The 18732-nt window shown below is 33.2% G+C and overlaps 3 protein-coding genes across 4 annotated transcripts; 2 read left to right on the forward strand and 1 right to left on the reverse strand.

Moving 5' to 3' along the window:
* Positions 1-1968: 1968 nt before the first annotated feature.
* Positions 1969-6152, forward strand: LOC140889741 (uncharacterized). Of its 2 annotated transcripts, XM_073297472.1 has the most exons (4): positions 1969-2218; positions 2360-2993; positions 3662-5571; positions 5657-6152. In XM_073297472.1, the coding sequence occupies exons 1-3, from the start codon at positions 2081-2083 to the stop codon at positions 5533-5535; spliced, it is 2646 nt and encodes an 881-aa protein (XP_073153573.1). In that variant the 5' UTR covers positions 1969-2080; the 3' UTR covers positions 5536-5571; positions 5657-6152. The 2 variants fall into 2 exon arrangements, with proteins under 2 accessions (XP_073153573.1, XP_073153564.1); XM_073297463.1 differs by having other exon boundaries at positions 1969-2993.
* A 6838-nt stretch (positions 6153-12990) lies between these two features.
* Positions 12991-16524, reverse strand: LOC140875359 (uncharacterized). Its single transcript, XM_073279023.1, has 7 exons — positions 16039-16524; positions 15418-15495; positions 15181-15323; positions 14699-14769; positions 14495-14590; positions 13551-13643; positions 12991-13438 (listed from the first exon to the last, which is right to left on the reverse strand). The coding sequence occupies exons 1-7, from the start codon at positions 16483-16485 to the stop codon at positions 13356-13358; spliced, it is 1011 nt and encodes a 336-aa protein (XP_073135124.1). The 5' UTR covers positions 16486-16524; the 3' UTR covers positions 12991-13355.
* Positions 16525-16697: 173 nt separating this feature from the next.
* On the forward strand, positions 16698-18530 carry LOC140875695 (uncharacterized). Its single transcript, XM_073279466.1, has 6 exons — positions 16698-16714; positions 16845-16918; positions 17016-17104; positions 17213-17297; positions 17399-17466; positions 18140-18530. The coding sequence occupies exons 3-6, from the start codon at positions 17037-17039 to the stop codon at positions 18252-18254; spliced, it is 336 nt and encodes a 111-aa protein (XP_073135567.1). The 5' UTR covers positions 16698-16714; positions 16845-16918; positions 17016-17036; the 3' UTR covers positions 18255-18530.
* The last annotated feature ends 202 nt before the right edge of the window (positions 18531-18732 follow it).

Genomic DNA, 18732 nt, shown 5'->3' on the forward strand with positions numbered 1-18732 from the left:
TATTATTATTATTATTCATTTTGAATTATGTATTTAATTTCCCTTGAAGGAAAATATACAATCAGTCCGTCAATCATGTCATTCAATTTCCAGAGCAATTGAGCTATAGTACTATTGTACTAATTCATCATTCAACAAGCAAGCACCAATTAATCATTCAACAACCATGGATTCAAAAATTAATTTAATTAAATCAATAAAATGATTGTGTTATATATATTAATAATTGAACTCAAATCTTCCAGCATTCAATATTCTCATTTATTCAACGATTTTTTTAGCAACAACGCTGTTTTAGTTTGGAGTACTATTCAAATTCTAATAAAAATTTGAAACACTTATAATTTTTCTCAGTAAATTAAATTTTGTCTCATAATTTTTGAATTTTAAATAATAAATTATAAACTTTTATCTGTCATGTGAAAATACTACATAAATGGAAAAAGAAAACCATGATTTCGTTATGTCAAAATAAAACATGTTCGCAAAGGAGCGTTTGCTTTTCCAACATGCCCATGTGGGGTTTTTTTGGGTAGATTTGACCTTTTACTTTTCTCTAATAATTAAAACCCACACACCGCATAACTAATTTACATGCATAAAAAATTTAATATCAGAGAATTAAAATAAAATCAATTGGGGTTTCTTTTATATAATGTTAAAAGATATTATATGTCAAAAAATTGGAAAATCAATCTGGTTAACATTATGTGAACGTAAACAAATAGCCAAAGATGTCGGAGTTACTTACAACATCGTTTTTAGAGTTGATATAATGTCATACAATAGACATATAAAATAACGTAAATAATCAGATTTAACACATATCACATTATTGGATCAACATTCATGACAATACTGCCCTAAACACAAGATCGAACAGATCGGATTTTCGCAAGTCTAGATGTAGGTTCGAGCATCGAAGAGGAACAACTTTGTTCAAATGAAGTAAATAATCAAATTTACTAAGAATTTTATTTTATAAAACTTAAAAAAATTACTCTAACGACATTCTTTCTTCATTTACGATATATTAATTAATGAGCAAGATCAAAATCTTCAGTCGTTGAAAGGGAAATTGAAATGTATCTATCGGTTCGAACCACCAAAAGGATTATTATTATTTTTTAAAAAAAAGAACCTTCAACGAGATTATATAAATGATGAATTCAGTACGAGCTAGTGTACAACACAAAGTAAATTTTAAATAAATAAATGAATTAATTAGTCTATATTTTTTGGATTGAGTGTACGCCTAGGGAAAAAAAAACCTTCAACGAGATTATATAAATGATTAATTCAGTACGAGTATACAACACTAACTAAATTTTAAATAAATAAATGAGTTAGTTAGTCTTGATTTTGTGGATTGAGGAGTGTACGCCTTCCTCAGTTGTTTCGAGTATCTCAACTTTCAATCATCTACTGACAAATGCCAAATGTAACTATCAATCAAGATTATATTAACTTTTGTCAAATAATTTAAAAACAAAATGTGTTTCGAAATAAAAACACAAAAATTGAATTATAACATATGTTCAAGTTCTACGTGTAATCCAACGTGTAAACTTCCGTGTACATGTAGCATTACCCATAAATTTATTCGCATTTTGAAGTTGAAATCGAAATGTAATTCAATCGACACACGTAAAATATTACGTTAAATCACTTAAGAGCCTTGACTCGATCAAGTCACTCATACATATATATATGTACAAACACAAAAGAATATACTAGCATAATGGTTGTAAATAATAGTAAGTATTCGGTAGCAGGTGACCATTAGCTAGCATATTATCAATCAATAAAATGAAACCCGGAAGTGGTTCGATTATGGACTTTAAAAAATGTGATTATTACAGCTGTTTTGAAGTGACCCAACAAATTATTTATTGTGAGAACCAATTTATGCCCTATATATATTCCTGGCCATAAAACAACTTCCATTATATCTCCTCCTGCCTAATATTAATTACTTGCTACGATACGATGTATAGCATGCTCACACTATAATTGATTTGGCCAAGAGGGATTTTCTAACAAAAATTGGGTGGCCTTGGTGGCATTTTCCCGTGAAAGAATGATGATTCGAGGCCGCCGCCCCGCCTCCAGGGGACGGTTCTTGCCGGAGCTCATGGTGGCTTTGGCTATATTGGCTACTTCCAACATTGTATCAGCCGACCCTTATTCTTATTCGTCTCCTCCCCCACCACCTTATGTGTACAAATCTCCTTCGCCACCATCACCGTCTCCGTATGAATACAAATCACCACCACCACCCTCGCCATCTCCTCCACCGCCACATTATGTTTACAAGTCTCCCCCACCGCCATCGCCGTCTCCCCCTCCACCTTATGAGTACAAATCACCACCACCTCCCTCACCTTCTCCACCACCACCGTATGAGTACAAATCACCCCCTCCACCCTCCCCATCGCCACCTCCACCTTATCATTACAAGTCTCCTCCACCTTATGTATACAAGTCTCCACCACCGCCCTCACCATCACCACCTCCACCATATTACTATAAATCTCCACCACCTCCATCACCATCACCCCCACCACCATACTACTACAAATCTCCGCCACCACCCTCACCACCATACTACTACAAATCTCCACCACCACCATCACCGTCTCCGCCACCACCATACTACTACAAATCTCCCCCACCACCATCACCGTCTCCGCCGCCACCATACTACTACAAATCTCCGCCACCACCATCACCGTACTACTACAAATCTCCACCACCACCATACCACTATACTTCACCACCACCTCCCTTAAAGTCACCTCCACCCCCATATTACTATGTTTCGCCGCCACCACCAGTGAAGTCGCCCCCTCCTCCATATTACTATACATCTCCACCTCCTCCTGTCCCTCATCACCACCCGTTGGTTGTTAAGGTTGTAGGAAAAGTATATTGTTACAAGTGCTATGATTGGACGTATCCAGTGAAGTCTCATGATAAGAAACATCTCAAAGGTAATTAACAATTCTCGTTTTATATGTTTTATATCTCTCGTCTTATTTAATTTGATAATAGTTTTTTTTTTTTTTTTGTTAAAAACAATATATAAATGAGGGTACATGAGCTTGCAGCATTTAATATGCTTTAATTGATTATACATGCATGCAACCCAACTTTATTTTTGAGAGCACATATATAATTAAACCTAAACTTGTACATTAATTCAAAAATAAAACTAAACGTATACATAGGAGATTCTTCTGCATTATTTTTAGTAATAGGTATTTAATAATCTGAATATATGTTAATCTTGAAATCAACAAATATTTGAATTGGCTAGCAAAGTGGACCCATTAATATATATTTTTGAAATATGGACCCATTCATTTCAGCATATTCTTTTTTGCTTTGCTTTGCTTTTCTTTTTCGTTTTGTTTGTTTGCACTTTTGAATTTATTTAAATTTAAATATCTAAAAACAGTACTCCAAATTTGAATAGCTCAATCAAAATTTTATACATGGAATTAAGAACTCCATTATTTATTTAACAATATAATGTAATAATATTAAAGGAGACCGTGTATAAATCAGTGACAATGTTCTGATAATAAGAATCAATCTTATTCCATTTTTAAAAATTTATAATTTAATCTTTTTGTAACATATTTCACGCATGCTACAGGTGCAATTGTCGAGGTGACATGCAAGGTGGGTGATAAAGAAATTGTGGCATACGGCAAGACAAAGATAAATGGGAAATATAGCATTCCAATCGAAGGATTTGAATACAACAAATATGGAGCTACGGCATGCAAGGCTAAACTCCATGCACCACCTAAGGGTTCCAAATGCAATATTCCAACAAATCTTCATTGGGGAAAGAAAGGAGCCAAGCTCAAAGTGAAATCTAAGACTGAGCATGAAGTTGTGCTATATGCTAAATCATTTGCTTATGCTCCAGAGACCCCTTACGAAGAATGTACGAAGCCAAAGCCGACCCCGACCCCGTACTATTACAAGTCGCCACCTCCACCAGCACCGGTATACATTTATAAATCACCTCCACCACCACCACCACCACCGACTTATGTGTACAAGTCGCCACCACCACCACCACCCGTATACGTGTATAAATCACCACCTCCTCCGCCAACTTACATTTACAAGTCCCCATCGCCGCCACCTTATGTTTATAAATCACCACCACCACCTCCACCGGTTTATGTATATAAGTCTCCTCCTCCGCCAAGCTACATATACAAGTCTCCACCCCCTCCACCACCATACTATTATAAATCACCCCCACCTCCGTCACCGGTATACATTTATAAATCACCACCACCACCGACTTATGTGTACAAGTCGCCACCACCACCACCACCCGTATACGTGTATAAATCACCACCTCCTCCGCCAACTTACATTTACAAGTCCCCACCACCACCGCCACCTTATGTTTATAAATCACCACCACCACCTCCACCGGTTTATGTATATAAGTCTCCTCCTCCGCCAAGTTACATATACAAGTCTCCACCCCCTCCACCACCATACTATTATAAATCACCTCCACCGCCATCACCGTATCCTCCTCCACCATACTATTACAAGTCTCCGCCACCACCTTCACCATCTCCGCCACCTCCCTATTATTATAAATCTCCTCCACCGCCATCACCGTCTCCTCCTCCACCATACTACTACAAGTCTCCGCCACCACCTTCGCCATCCCCACCACCTCCTTACTATTATAAATCTCCTCCCCCACCATCTCCATCTCCTCCTCCACCATACTACTACAAGTCCCCACCACCATCTTCGCCATCTCCACCACCTCCCTATTATTATAAATCTCCACCACCACCATCGCCATCTCCTCCTCCAGTACCATACTATTATAAGTCTCCACCACCACCATCACCATCACCTCCACCTCCTTACTATTATAAATCACCCCCACCGCCATCGCCATCTCCTCCTCCACCATACTATTACAAGTCTCCGCCACCACCTTCCCCATCGCCTCCACCACCCTACTACTATAAATCTCCTCCACCGCCATCGCCTTCTCCTCCTCCACCATACTACTACAAGTCTCCACCACCCCCTTCACCATCACCTCCACCACCATACCATTACAAATCCCCTCCACCACCATCACCGTCTCCTCCTCCACCATACTACTATAAGTCCCCACCACCACCTTCACCATCTCCACCTCCGCCTTACCATTACAAATCTCCTCCCCCACCATCTCCTTCACCGCCTCCACCCTACTACTACAACTCACCCCCACCACCATCGCCATCTCCTCCACCTCCTTACCACTACATTTCCCCACCACCGCCCTCACCATCACCCCCACCACCATACCACTACATTTCTCCACCTCCACCCTCACCCTCGCCCCCTCCACCATATGTTTACAAGTCCCCGCCTCCACCGTCACCGTCACCTCCACCTCCATACCACTATGCATCACCTCCCCCACCCATAAAGTCACCTCCACCACCCGTTTATGTATACGCATCTCCACCTCCTCCAACTTACCAGTAATCACAAAAAATCCACCAAATTTACTCGGACAATCATGTAAGTAATCTTTCTCTCTTTATCGTGCATTATACAAAATCATTATGTTCATCACATGACCTCACACTCATGTTTATTTTTTCAGCATTCAGTTCAAATGACGGAATAAAAGAAGGTTCATATAAGAAAAGATTCAGGCATAAACGTTTCCCGGCAGCTAGATTACTTTTCAATAAGGTCTTACAACCATTAGAAAGCTCAAAACTTTATGTGTTTGTTCAGTTTGCATCGACTTGTTTGGCAGTTTTATTACCCATGGTGCTCATGCTGATATATTCGAGTGGAGAAGGCTCAAAGATGAACGATCGTCTTGCACAACGAATATTTATCTAGTGTAGTTTAAGCCTATATATGATCGGAGGGCCAGACATTTGTTTATCGTGTTGTGTTTCCTCTAAACCTTGTATGTGCATAGTGGATATATATATATGGCCTATATATATATATATATATATATATATATATATATATGGCCTCGTTTGATTGAATTGCATTGATTATTCTTGTTTCTTGTTTCTTGTTAAATATCCTTTCGTCATGTAATCTCAAAAGTAAATAATAAATGGTTACGTTTTGTTGTCTTCCAGTTCATTTGATTTAGGCCTTATTATAACATCGACATGAATCCAACAGAAGAAGAAACATGATCACGTACGGCCGATCAATAAAATATTAATTGTTGACTACCCAATTGCTATATATATATCGGGCATATACACACACGCACACTATAATAATAATAAATAATAATAATAATAATAATAATAATAAATTTCTTTATAATAATAATAATAATAAAAGTTCTCTCGATGCATATGTGTGTGTGTGTTAACCAGACGTCTCTAGTTATAAGTTACTTATTTTTTTGAATCAACGTCTCTTATAAGTTATAACTGGTTAAATATATTAATGGTCTAACTAATTCACTTATTAGCTTAATTAGATTATTCTAAACACTAGAAATAATTAGTGCCGACGTCAAGATATATGATTATCTAATTTTAAACCCTAGAAATAATTAGTGCTGACGTCAAGATATATGATTAGGCACTAATTAATGTATTCCCGAGTATTTTGTAATAAAATCTTAGGATTCGAGGCTGCTTGGATTCAATTCGCCATTTGAAAATTGGTCTGCTTTTTTGGCTTTTATTTCTTGGGTGGTTGGCTATTGCTACCAAATCTCACCAAATCTGCACATTTTTTATTTTCATTTTTTAATATTATTATTATCCAAATATTAGCTAGTGATTCGTTAGTTGTCATTCATAAAGCTGTCCCCCAATGAAAAGTACGGGGTTTCTTCAGGACTGTAGATCAATCATAATCTTGAATTTATTTTATTATAATTTTTAAAAAAATTAATTAAATGAGATGTATTCTGTAGGCACTAGGCAGCTGCCAGCTGGTGACTTCCGGCCAAAAGTCGTTTCTTCACATTCAATTTTGAATTATTGCATGAATTAAAAAAATTGAATATTGCGAAAAATATTCTTTAAAAATTATTAAATATCAAAGAAAATTTTAGCTGATTTGAAGGGATTTCCACGGAATTCCACCCCTAAAGTTTTAGTTGCTTGTTGCTTGTCCGGTTGTGAAGAAGGCATCCAAATAACAATTATTTGTTTTCAAGATTGTGCTAGAAACATTTCTAAAAAAAAAAAAAAAAGATTCTGCTAGAAAAGAAAAAAAAAAAAAAAAGATTGTGCTAGAAACATAATATTATTTTAGCATTATGCATATATACATAATACATGTATATATATATATATAACTCATTATTCACCAATATGTTCATGAGTTCAGAGTTTACATGTCGAATTCTTGAAATGAGCTTGTGATATATTATGTTGACGAGAATATCACGAAATCTTGATCCATCGATCTCACTAATCGATTTGAAATCATTTTCGAATCAAATTCACTCAATTAATAGACAGATTTTTCCGATGTCACAAGGTGATTTGATCGGTCATGACAATATTATTTGGAAACTCAACCGAATATTATGTCTATAAATTTGACACTTTATGCTCATGCTAGTCATTGATAAAATGATTAAGTTAATCATCATCAATAAAATATATTTACTCGATGATTAAATATGTTCCTTTTTTTTTCACACACACGTTATATAACTATTTGTTGGGCCAACAACTTGAAAGCTAGAGCTCAGCAGCAGCCTCTCATAATGGAAATTGAAAATTACTTATTTTATTTGGTTGGATTATTCAATTTATTCTTGTAAAGTTCCACCCAAAATGATTCCTTTTTCCGATGTCTTCTCTAATAATTGTACTATATACACTCACTTTTAGCAGGAAGGGTATTGTCCTCTGCAGTCTCCATAAAAATCTTATTTGAAATATATTAAATTTAATTTGGTACAAAAACTCTTAGTTAAATACTAAATTAGTACACGAAATTTTGTTAGAGAATTTACACATTTCAAATATTACTCTTCTCTAATAATTTAGACATTTCAAATATTACTCTTCTCTAATAATTGTACTACATAATATTTATTATATTATATATATTAAATATATTATATATTTCAACGAGAAGGAATAGATAAATTATATTAAAGCATACAATGTCTAAATAATTATAAATAAATTAATTAATATCATAGAAAATAAATAAATATTTTTTAGCTAAAATTCTGATATTTGTATACATGATTGTCTCGATAATATTGTGAAATATTAAATAAAGAATGATTGTGATAAAATATTTTTTAATATTTTAACTATTAAAAATTTATTGAATATATTATTTTAATAAAAATATTATGTAAGTTCTAATAAAAATTAATTTAAAGTTTCAAATTATATTTATAAGAAAAACTCATTAAAGTATCAATTAAACTCCGTCATAATGTACAACATGTTTTTTAATTAACAAATAGAAAAATTGAAAATTTATTTAACCACAATAATTTTATAAAAGAACGTGACTAATATTAATACATTGAAATGATGAAGCTGGTTTTGAAACAAAACAATATTATTGCTTTAATTAATTGTTAGTATCACAAAACTATTATATCTTTTTCTTCATCATAATTTAGTCAAAATCAGGTTGACATGTACCAATTAAGCCATTAACAAAATTTTGTATACCAATTTGATTTTTAACCAATAGTTCATGTACCAAATTAATTTTTACTTATTTCAAATACATATTGTCATGTGATATATGAATAAAACTAAATAAATACAATCATTTATATATATAAAATTTTTATGCAAATAATGTTTTTTTAAACGATGTTTCTATTTGTTTTGATGCGATGTATACGTAATAATACAGTATAGACTATAGCCGTCCTATATTCTAGGCAGAGTTGCCCTTATAATTATATTTTAAAAAAAATTATTCGCTGGTAGCAATTTACACACAAAAAAAACACATGGTCTTTGGATGTATTGTTGGCTGTTACCCTTAAAATTAGCACAAACTCTTATTTGACATAGTTTTTTGGATTAATTTTATGAAATGAATATTCTATTTGTATTCATAAAAAATATGATTTTTATGTTAAATGTATTATTTTTATTTTAATATGAATAATATTGATCCGTAAAATCGACTTGCTGTAAAATTAGAAAATAAAAATACAAGCATATGATGCGTGTGTGATATCACATCTCAGCACAAACATTTATTTAAATTCAAAATTTATCGTCTCAAATCTTTTACCTAATATCATCAGTGTCCCAAAAAAACGACCAAGTCTTGATTAAGAGTGATTTCAACTTATAATAATATTCCGTTGCCAGAACCCAAACTATCAATTTTATTTTAAAAGTAAAAACTCGATTAACCTTAATAATTTGTGCCGGACAAAACATTATATGATTTGTTGTGCACGATAAATACATTCCATCAAAAAAACAAATCCAAACATATTTTTTAATGAAAAATTCAGTTCTGGTCATGAAAAAAGTATATTAAGAAATATGATATTTGTAAATTTATACTCTTTCCCAAAAAATAATATTTTCTTACGATTTTTCAAGTTATTAATTTTTCATTTTAGCGAGAGTTCTGGTGAAGAAAAGTCATTATCTCATAGAGATTATTAATTAATGCGACTGTTTTTTTTTTTTTAAATTTATACATTAAACCGAGATAATGTATAATTTTTTTAAAGGCAAAAACTCCTATGAGACAGTCTCAAATGTCATTTTTATGAGACGGATATCTTATATGGGTTATCCATTAAAAATTATTATATTTTATGTCAAAAATATTAATTATTAATATAAATATGGGTAGGGTTAACTCGTCTCACGAATGAGACCGTCTCACGAATGAGACCGTCTCACAGGAGTGTTATTCTTTCTTAAAATGGTTGACCCCGAAAGAAATCTATCCCACATGAGTCAGATGCCCACTGATTCATGCGAAGAATATGCTCCACACGAGGAATATGCTCCACACGAAAATCGAATCTGCAACGCTGAAAAATTTCATCTCACGTCACCATAAACCTTACCAACTCGTCTATGCCATATGGGCAAGATAATGTATAATTTCCTCTTTACAGCCGACGCGCGTACACACGATTTACCAAAAATATCAAACAAAAAATTTATTAACATAATTATCTAAATATATTTTATCTAGTATTTTAAAAAGATAAAACTGACACAAATTTATTAGTGGAAAGCTATGCAGTTCACAATTAAAGTGAAAGAATTACTTTTACTTTAATACAATATTGATAATATTATATTATAAAACCAAGATATTTCAAATCATCTCTATGTATCCTTTTATTTTTTAAATTGAAACTAGGCTTATTTTTAAAGCTACGCTTAGCATCACTAAACTAGCTTTCTTATCAATTATCAGTACTCTCACTTAGGAAATAGTGAAAGTTTAAGAAAAAGAGAGCATCAAAATAACTAACTTTCGGACTTTTAATTTTATATATATGTTGTTAGAAAATACATTTAATAATATCAACATTTTAAATATTATGAAAACTGTAGAAATATATCTTCTCCTATAGATTAAAAAATGTCTATTAGACACCATTTTTTTCCTATCCAAATTGTCCATATGTGATATAGATATTAAAATTTTATTTTTTTGTGTTTATTTTTTAATTTTTCGATATTTTAAATTATAGTTTGATCTCTCAATAATTTTACAAGTATGATATTACTCTTATTTGAATGTAAATCAAATTAATTATAAAAACATTATACAAATACGCAACACGTACATCAATACTTTAGTTTTAATTATGAGGTCATATCCAATTGTAAAGAAATATTATAAGGTCATATCCAATTTATACGCTATTTTAGTGTAATATTAAATTTAATATAGTATAATTTAATTTTAGATCAAATATAAAATTTATTTTCAATTCATCAACTCTAAATTTTACACTAAAGAAATATTATCAAAATATTTTTTATTATTTTATTTAACAATTAATTTATTTCACAAAATTTATAAACACAATAATTTATATATTTATTAAATATAATATTATAAAAGAATAATTAAGTGATGTAATTATCTATAAACATTTAAAATAAAAATTTATTAAAATAATATAATCAGATTAATGAAAATTTAAAATAAAAATATCCTATAATTAACAATTATAATAAATATATTATAATTTAAAGATACAAAAAAATTTCAAAAGAAAACAACAAACATATTATAATAAAAAAGAAAAGAAAAAAAAAGAAAGAAAAGAAAATGCGTCTGTTCATTACCGAGTCAAGTCGCAGCTAGGGGTGTAAACGAGTAAAGCTACTCGTGAGTAGCTCGGTCAAAGCTCGACTCGAGCTCGATTTGACCGAGCATACAATCAAGCTTGAGTCGAGCTTTGAAACTATGTGATCGAGTAGCTCGCGAGCTACTCGATAAGTCACATATATATATATATATATATATATATATATATATATATATAGTTTTGATATTGTGAGTACCTATCATGTGCACTTATGTGTGCACCTGCTGATGTGGCGTTCACCTATTGGATGTAGAGGATGACACGTCAGCGGTGCACACAAAAATGCACATCATGGATGCTCATAATATCAAATCTGTATATATATATATACATACATATAATATAATATTTATATTTATATATTAATTTATTTATAATATTTACTTAAATATATTTTATTTATTATATTTATATATTTATTTATTTTAAAATATATATAATATAATAATATATTTTTTTATTTATTAATATATTTTTAATTTTTATATATATAAAATATAAAAGCTCGAGCTCATATTTTACTACTCGAGCTCGAGTAGTAAAATATGAGCTCGAGTAGCACTCGACTCGGCTCGATAACACCCCTAATCGCAGCTGAGATGAGTTGAGTAAGTCGATCGATCGTCTCAAGCCCAAGTCTAGAAAAAAAGCCCAAAATTTTTTTTAGTTTCTGAATAATGCATATTTGTTAATTCTCTCCAACTTCTACTGTACCTTGAAAAATCATTTTAAATATATTTCAAAATTTTTCTTACGATAGTTTTCATGAAATAATATATACATGAAATCATCAAATAATATGTACGTCGGTATTTTGTTCCAAAAAATATACATATATGTACGTCAGTACGTGCACAGACATAACATTTTGTCAGATATATTAGTATTAGTAAAAAAATGCCACAAAATCATTAATTTTTAAAACTAAGCGCATGCATTATAATATAATAGCTTAAAAAACCTCTTGAATCAATTTTTTTTTATTTAAAAAAGCTCGCATTCTTTTAGCATCAATCAAGCTCGAGGTTGATATTTACAACAGTGCCAAAAATGAGATTATTATAGAATATAAGTATCGTCGAAAAGTATAATGTAAATGTGAAGAGAAATACAATCAACTCTCTTTTTATAGCGGAATCCACCCTGTTCCGAGATACCATAATGCCACAAAACTTTGTCTGAGAGGAAATAATTTTTCAGATGCATTCACTCAACTCCACTAAAAAGTTACTAGCAGTAGCACCATTGTTTGGATATTGTGCAATCAATATACAGTACATATCTGTCTCATTTGACTGCTCATGGTACTTGCTAGGGGTGTAAACGAGCCGAGCTACTCGTGAGCAACTCGCGAGTAGCTAGGTCAAAGCTCGACTCGAGCTCGAGTTCGAGTAGCTCTAACATACAATCGAGCTCGAGTCGAGCTTTAAAACTATATGATCGAGTAGCTCACGAGCTACTCGATAAGCCACATATATATATTAAAAAATAATATAAATATATATAAATATAAATATAATATATATAATATAATATTATATTTATATATTAAATAATTTATAATATTTATATATTTATTTATAATATTTAATTAATTTTTCTTTATTTATTATATTTATATATTTATTTATTTTATAATATATATAATATAATATAATATTTATTTATTTATTAATATATTTTTAATTTATATATATATATAATATAAAAGCCCGAGCCCAAGCTCGAGCTCGAGTACTCGAACTACAATCGAGCTCGAGCTCAAACTCATATTTTACTACTCGATCGAGCTCGAGCTCGAGTAGTAAAATATGAGCTCGAGCTCGAGTAGTGTGCTACTCGAGCTCGGCTCGGCTCGGCTCGATAACACCCGCACAACAAGCAGCCCTTTCAAGCTTCTGTAATATAGATTAACAAGAAACTCTTTTTCGGTTTTTCCGTCGGTGGCATAGAGATGTTACGCTTATAGGGAATCTGAAGTGGCAAACGATTTCCAGCTTACTAGCAGGAGGAATCAGCATAAAAAGACTTGAAATTTAGGCACGTCGATTCCAACGTTGAGGTAGTTAACATCAACCACAACTTCTCCAAAATCATCTGTCACAAAATATAAAGTATACATGTTACGTTTTCTTTAATTAATTTCAAGAAATGGTAGGCGGAGATGAACGTTTCTATAGTTTCATTAGAACCACTAGATAAAAGCTACCTTCATAGAGTGTCCTTGCAATTTGAACATAATCGGGTATGAGATCTCCGTATATGATTCCCTCAGGATGTGCATCCAATACAACTAGGACTCCTTCAGTGAGAATAAATGGGAAAAAGGAGTATATGAGATAGCTTATAAGGTATTTCTAACTCAACCAATTATTTAAATTTAAAGTAGATATAAGATAATGTTTTCAATTAGTTTCCTTTCACAACAGAATCCAGACATCCAACACTAAAGTTATAATTCCAGTTAGGGTTAGTTTGAGTAAAAAAGTGCTTGGCTCAAACAAATCAATTTTTTAAGCAGAATTTTCAAGTGTGTTTAATTTGGATACGATAGTGGAAAGAGTTTTGTAATATTTTAAATAGATGAAATTGAAACTCTAACAGCCACATTTTTATGGCTTCTTTTTTTTTTTTTTAAATAACCTTCTTTATCGAAACATTACTGTCTATCATAAAAAGTGTTCCTTAAAAAAAAACCGTTTTTCTCCCTTTAAAATCAAGGTTTCTCTAGCCAAACTCGCAAGTCGCAAGGCATTTAATTACTGTCGAAGAAAATGAAAGGCAAGATCATTTTCAAACTACTTGCATTGATGGGAATCTTCGAAGGAAAAAGAAAATTCTCTTGATGCCGTAAAGTTATGAGCAAATCTTCAGTTCAGATTAGCCCATTGCAGTTCTCTTTTTGTATATCGATAAGAAATATGTCATATGGATACATAATGTCGTGTTCCAACATTTACTCGAGTACCTCAACGAAAATGTCTTGCAGGAGCATGAAATTATGAACTAGAGTCATTGCATGTTTAAGTACAAAAAATAGCATTTTAAAGAATAATTCTGAAATCAATGCTAATACTTCGTCAACAATGAAAATAATTAAAAGCATCTGCTAATTGAACAATTTTTGCAAAGATAACAAACAAGGAGTGATACCTGGTGCCAGCCATGCTCTCGTGGAATCACTTGGCAATGGAGCAAGCCACAAAATATTTCTCAGATTCATTGAATCATCATAAGCAACATGAGACCCTGAGAACACTCAAAATCACAGTTAAAAGAATCAAATACTCTTCCTCAAATCCCCCAGTATCATCCTTTTTTATGATTGATTCATAAATTTGAAAGAAATTTACTTACCAACTTGGCAATAGCCCATATTTAATGGAAAAACTTCTTTGTCATATGCAGGATATTCTCTAGCGTGAAACCTGTAAATGTTTGTATTCTGGGACAATGAATAAGCCAGTATTCAACAAATATGCATGCATCCACTTTCTGTTAGCATGGCATCGTCTCTTAATTTGATATATTACTATAATGTGGCATGAATTTCAGCTACGTAACACTTGTGATTTTCTTAGAAGCCCAAAATACAGGCAACAGCCCTTGTGTCAGTATTTCTTTGTGATTCTTCTTAAGTAGTCCCACAACCCAAACAACAATCTATTATGATTTCCGTCCCACATGGGAGCACTATTAACAAAGATAATTCCAACTTGAGCAAACAAGAATGACAGCATTGAAATTCTGAAATGTTTGGTTCTGAAGAATCTGAACCATCAATATCACTAGTAGTTCACAGACTGCAAATATATATATTGTTCCATGTGCCAACTTACAGTATACCAAGCCTTCCAGAATCTGCAGCAAGGAAAAGGTGACCATGGAACAAGTCATAGCGACTCAAAGAAACATTCAGCCCTACACTAGGACCCCGCTCGACAATAATATTGAACAAAAACTCAAGATAAGAATTCAACTCCTACAAAACAAAAATAACACACTACATTAACAAAGAAAAATGAAAAACCAGATCACTTTAAATGACCAAAAGCTATCAACAACATATTACATACCTCGTTTATAAAACGTCTGCCATAAGGAGTTCTGGTAAGTTCACACCGATCTTCGTTCGATCCTTCAACATCAGGAACCTGTACCAATCAAATAACAATGTCTCTTATGGGGTTTTTGTCCCAATTGTAACTTTGCAAGTAGCAGAAGTGCAGAACAGATAAATTAACAATGGGCTCTTTAAATTGCACTGCCACCTGCAAATGTCCTAAAAACATAAAAGTTTTCACGCAAATTTCACTAGTTATGTTCTCCTTGATGCATCTTGAATACTTCATATAAAAGACTTCAATAGCAAGTTTCACATATTAATATAATTGCCTGAGAATTTAAAGAACGCACATGAAGCACCTCCCAAATTGCACCCATCATACATAATTTAAAGGAGGATAGAGGAGGAAACGAAAGATTTGGGTGTATAAATCAAGGGGCGCGAATATTACAAGTTCACACTTACTGGGGGAAATGATATCACCGCGCTGCTCATAAGCCAGGAAATTATCGTGTCAAAATATAAACATTTTCAATGATGCTTAACTGAAATGCATGTATGCACAAGCTGAAATCGCAACCTTTAAGCATTAGACTAAATTTAATGAGCAAAAAAAGGAAGGAGCACTGACAGGGAGAATGGTTGGGTCCAGAGCACGTTGAATAGCCCCCGGGTCTGCGCCAGAGTCAACGGCGAGCCGAGCAAGCTCCAATACTGGCTCCGGCGGCGACAAAATCAGATAATCGATATCCTCCTCGCTCCGATTCGATGAAAAACTTATCTTTGAACTCAGCGATCGCCTAGCTGCTAATGTTTCATTATAGGGAGGAAAGGGCGCAAGGAATTTGAAGCAGGACCAAATGTCTTGGGCAACCTGCGAGTTGACTGAATGAGACTGCTGTGGTGTGCCCAGTAGCGAAAGCAAGTCCGACGCAGTGGCTTTGGGCTTCGATGGCGGAGAGAGAGCGTCAACATTAACGAGATTGAGACGGTTTTTGGTGAAGGTGGCGGCGCCGCCGGCGAGGGAGAGGGAGAAGAGGAAGGCGAAGCGGAGTTGGAGATACGATGAGCTGCTCATTTCTCCGACCTCCGCACCGTCACCAGTAAATATTTTACATTTTTTAAATATTAAAATTAAAATAATAAATTTTTGCCCAAAAATTAAGTAGTCAGCATATAAAAAGACGAGTAACTCTCCTGTGAGTCTCACAGGAGACGGGTCAACCCGGTTATAAAATTCAAATACCCACGTTAACAATCGGATCCATATTCTTGGCAAATTGGGCGGATTCTTCACTTAGGCCTAGGTAGTGTTTGGGATAGCTTCTTAGAAGCGCTTATCAGCTTGTTCGTTAACAAAAGTTTAAAATTTTGTAAAATTTTGTTAATAAAAAGCTGAAAAGTACTTTTAAAAAGCCCTCTCAAACACTACCCTAGACTCGTTACAGGTTTGTTTGCTGAGGAAAATAAATTTGGGATTTCTTGCCTCTGCCTCGACGCTTGCAGCAAGGGTAAATAGTTCACCGTTCGATTCTGCTCCTTCTCACGCATTTGAATTATTCTTTGATTTTGAACATCTTCAATTTCATGCTTAAATGGTTTGTTTAGGGCACAAGATTTCCAGAAGTCATGGGTTTAGTGCGCGACATCAGCGAGAAGGGCTTCTCATCTCCCACCTCTTTCATTCAAAGTTCATGGTAATTAAACGACTCGTCTATTTCTGATTTTTTTTTGTCGATTTCTGGTTTTTTTTCCCTAATTTTCCTCATTCTCTCGTGATTCTAACAAAGTGTGTGTCGGTCAAGCTTTCTTGATGGAAGTAAGTGGATCCACAGCAATTTCATGGTCGAACTCCATTTCTGTCGCCCTCGGCTTCCTCGAACATTTTCAGTATGTTAATTAATTTCTAATATCTATGAAAAAAATTGGTCTTTGTGTGAATCATTCAGTTTTAAGTACTTGATTGTCACTTGGTATTCTTGTTTCTTTAGTGTAGGTTTAAGAAGGTGAGAATTTTATGTGCGCCAGTAGAGGGAATGATTCTGGAAAACCTCATAAGGTAATGTCGTTGGAATTCAATTACTCATTTTCTTTTCGCACGTTTAGACAATTCATTTGCTAAAATTAGTTTAGTAAATTTAGTAAAAAGTTAAAAGAGTAGCATATTGCAATGCCTATGGAGTATGGACATGGATGAGGCTGAAATTCTTCTCTATAATGATTGGATGGTACCTTCAATGTTATTTTTAAGCTCAAGCAAGAATGCTTGGGTTAGTGTGTTCTGGGATATGTTTCAGTGAGTTTAGTATCTTACATAGCTTGTTTGTTTGTATACTGCTAAAAGCTAGGCTGTAAACTTCATGTTTTCAATTTTTTTTATAATTTTAGATTTAGATTAAAATACTTTTAGTTGGCAGCAAGAATCTTAATGGATGCTCAAATTTTAAATGACAACAATGCAATTTTCAAGTTGCACGTCTTATTTTCTCGTTTGTCAATCTCCCTTCGCACCCTATCCTGAAATCTTTGTGGCGACTTTAAATGCTCTCTACTCTGCATACCTACTCTTTCCCACTTTTGACAAGTATTTACGTTACTCCTTATATCAAGTATTATACATACACATGTTCAAGCAACAATGCAACCAATGAAAAATAACAAAACGAAATACTCACACATCTCTACCTGATTCGTATTTCTTCCTTCTTTCTTAACGTTTATTGTTTTACTAGTGCAAATTTGTCAGGTTATATACGATGCTGGAGAGCATATAGCAAATTTAATGTCGCTCAGCTTTTCACGAGAGACAATCATGCTGCTAAACCCAACAAAGATTTTGAGGGATAGCGAAGAAGCTTGGCATGCGTTGTATGGATAAATTTACCGGGTTATTAGTTGTCAATGGAGACACAACCTGGTTCATTTGAAACATTTCATTTGTACCATGACGGAAGCGAAGCCTATCTGCGACAAGATTGTCTTTGGACCGGCTTTGTCGTCAAGAGATGCAAATTCGTCTAATGAGATTCTATCATGATCATTTTTTTAACCGTACCATTTTAAGGCATCAAATTGATTGCGAATCCATTTAATCAAAGTGAATCTAAAAAGTAATATTTTTTACCATCGGTTCCTCTGCTAAACAAAGATTAGAAAACTAAGATATGTTTATTCGACTCAAAGGTATCACGTTTTATGTAAAAAAATATTAGTTTTCATTGCAAAATTATTATTTTTTATATCAAATTATTATTTTGTAAAAAATTGAGAATACCTTGAGGACTTAATTTGTAACTTACTATGAAAACGCTAACTTCATACAACG

The sequence above is a fragment of the Henckelia pumila genome, chromosome 1, assembly GCF_033568475.1.
Source record: "Henckelia pumila isolate YLH828 chromosome 1, ASM3356847v2, whole genome shotgun sequence".
In the NCBI taxonomy this organism is placed as follows: Eukaryota; Viridiplantae; Streptophyta; class Magnoliopsida; order Lamiales; family Gesneriaceae; genus Henckelia; species Henckelia pumila.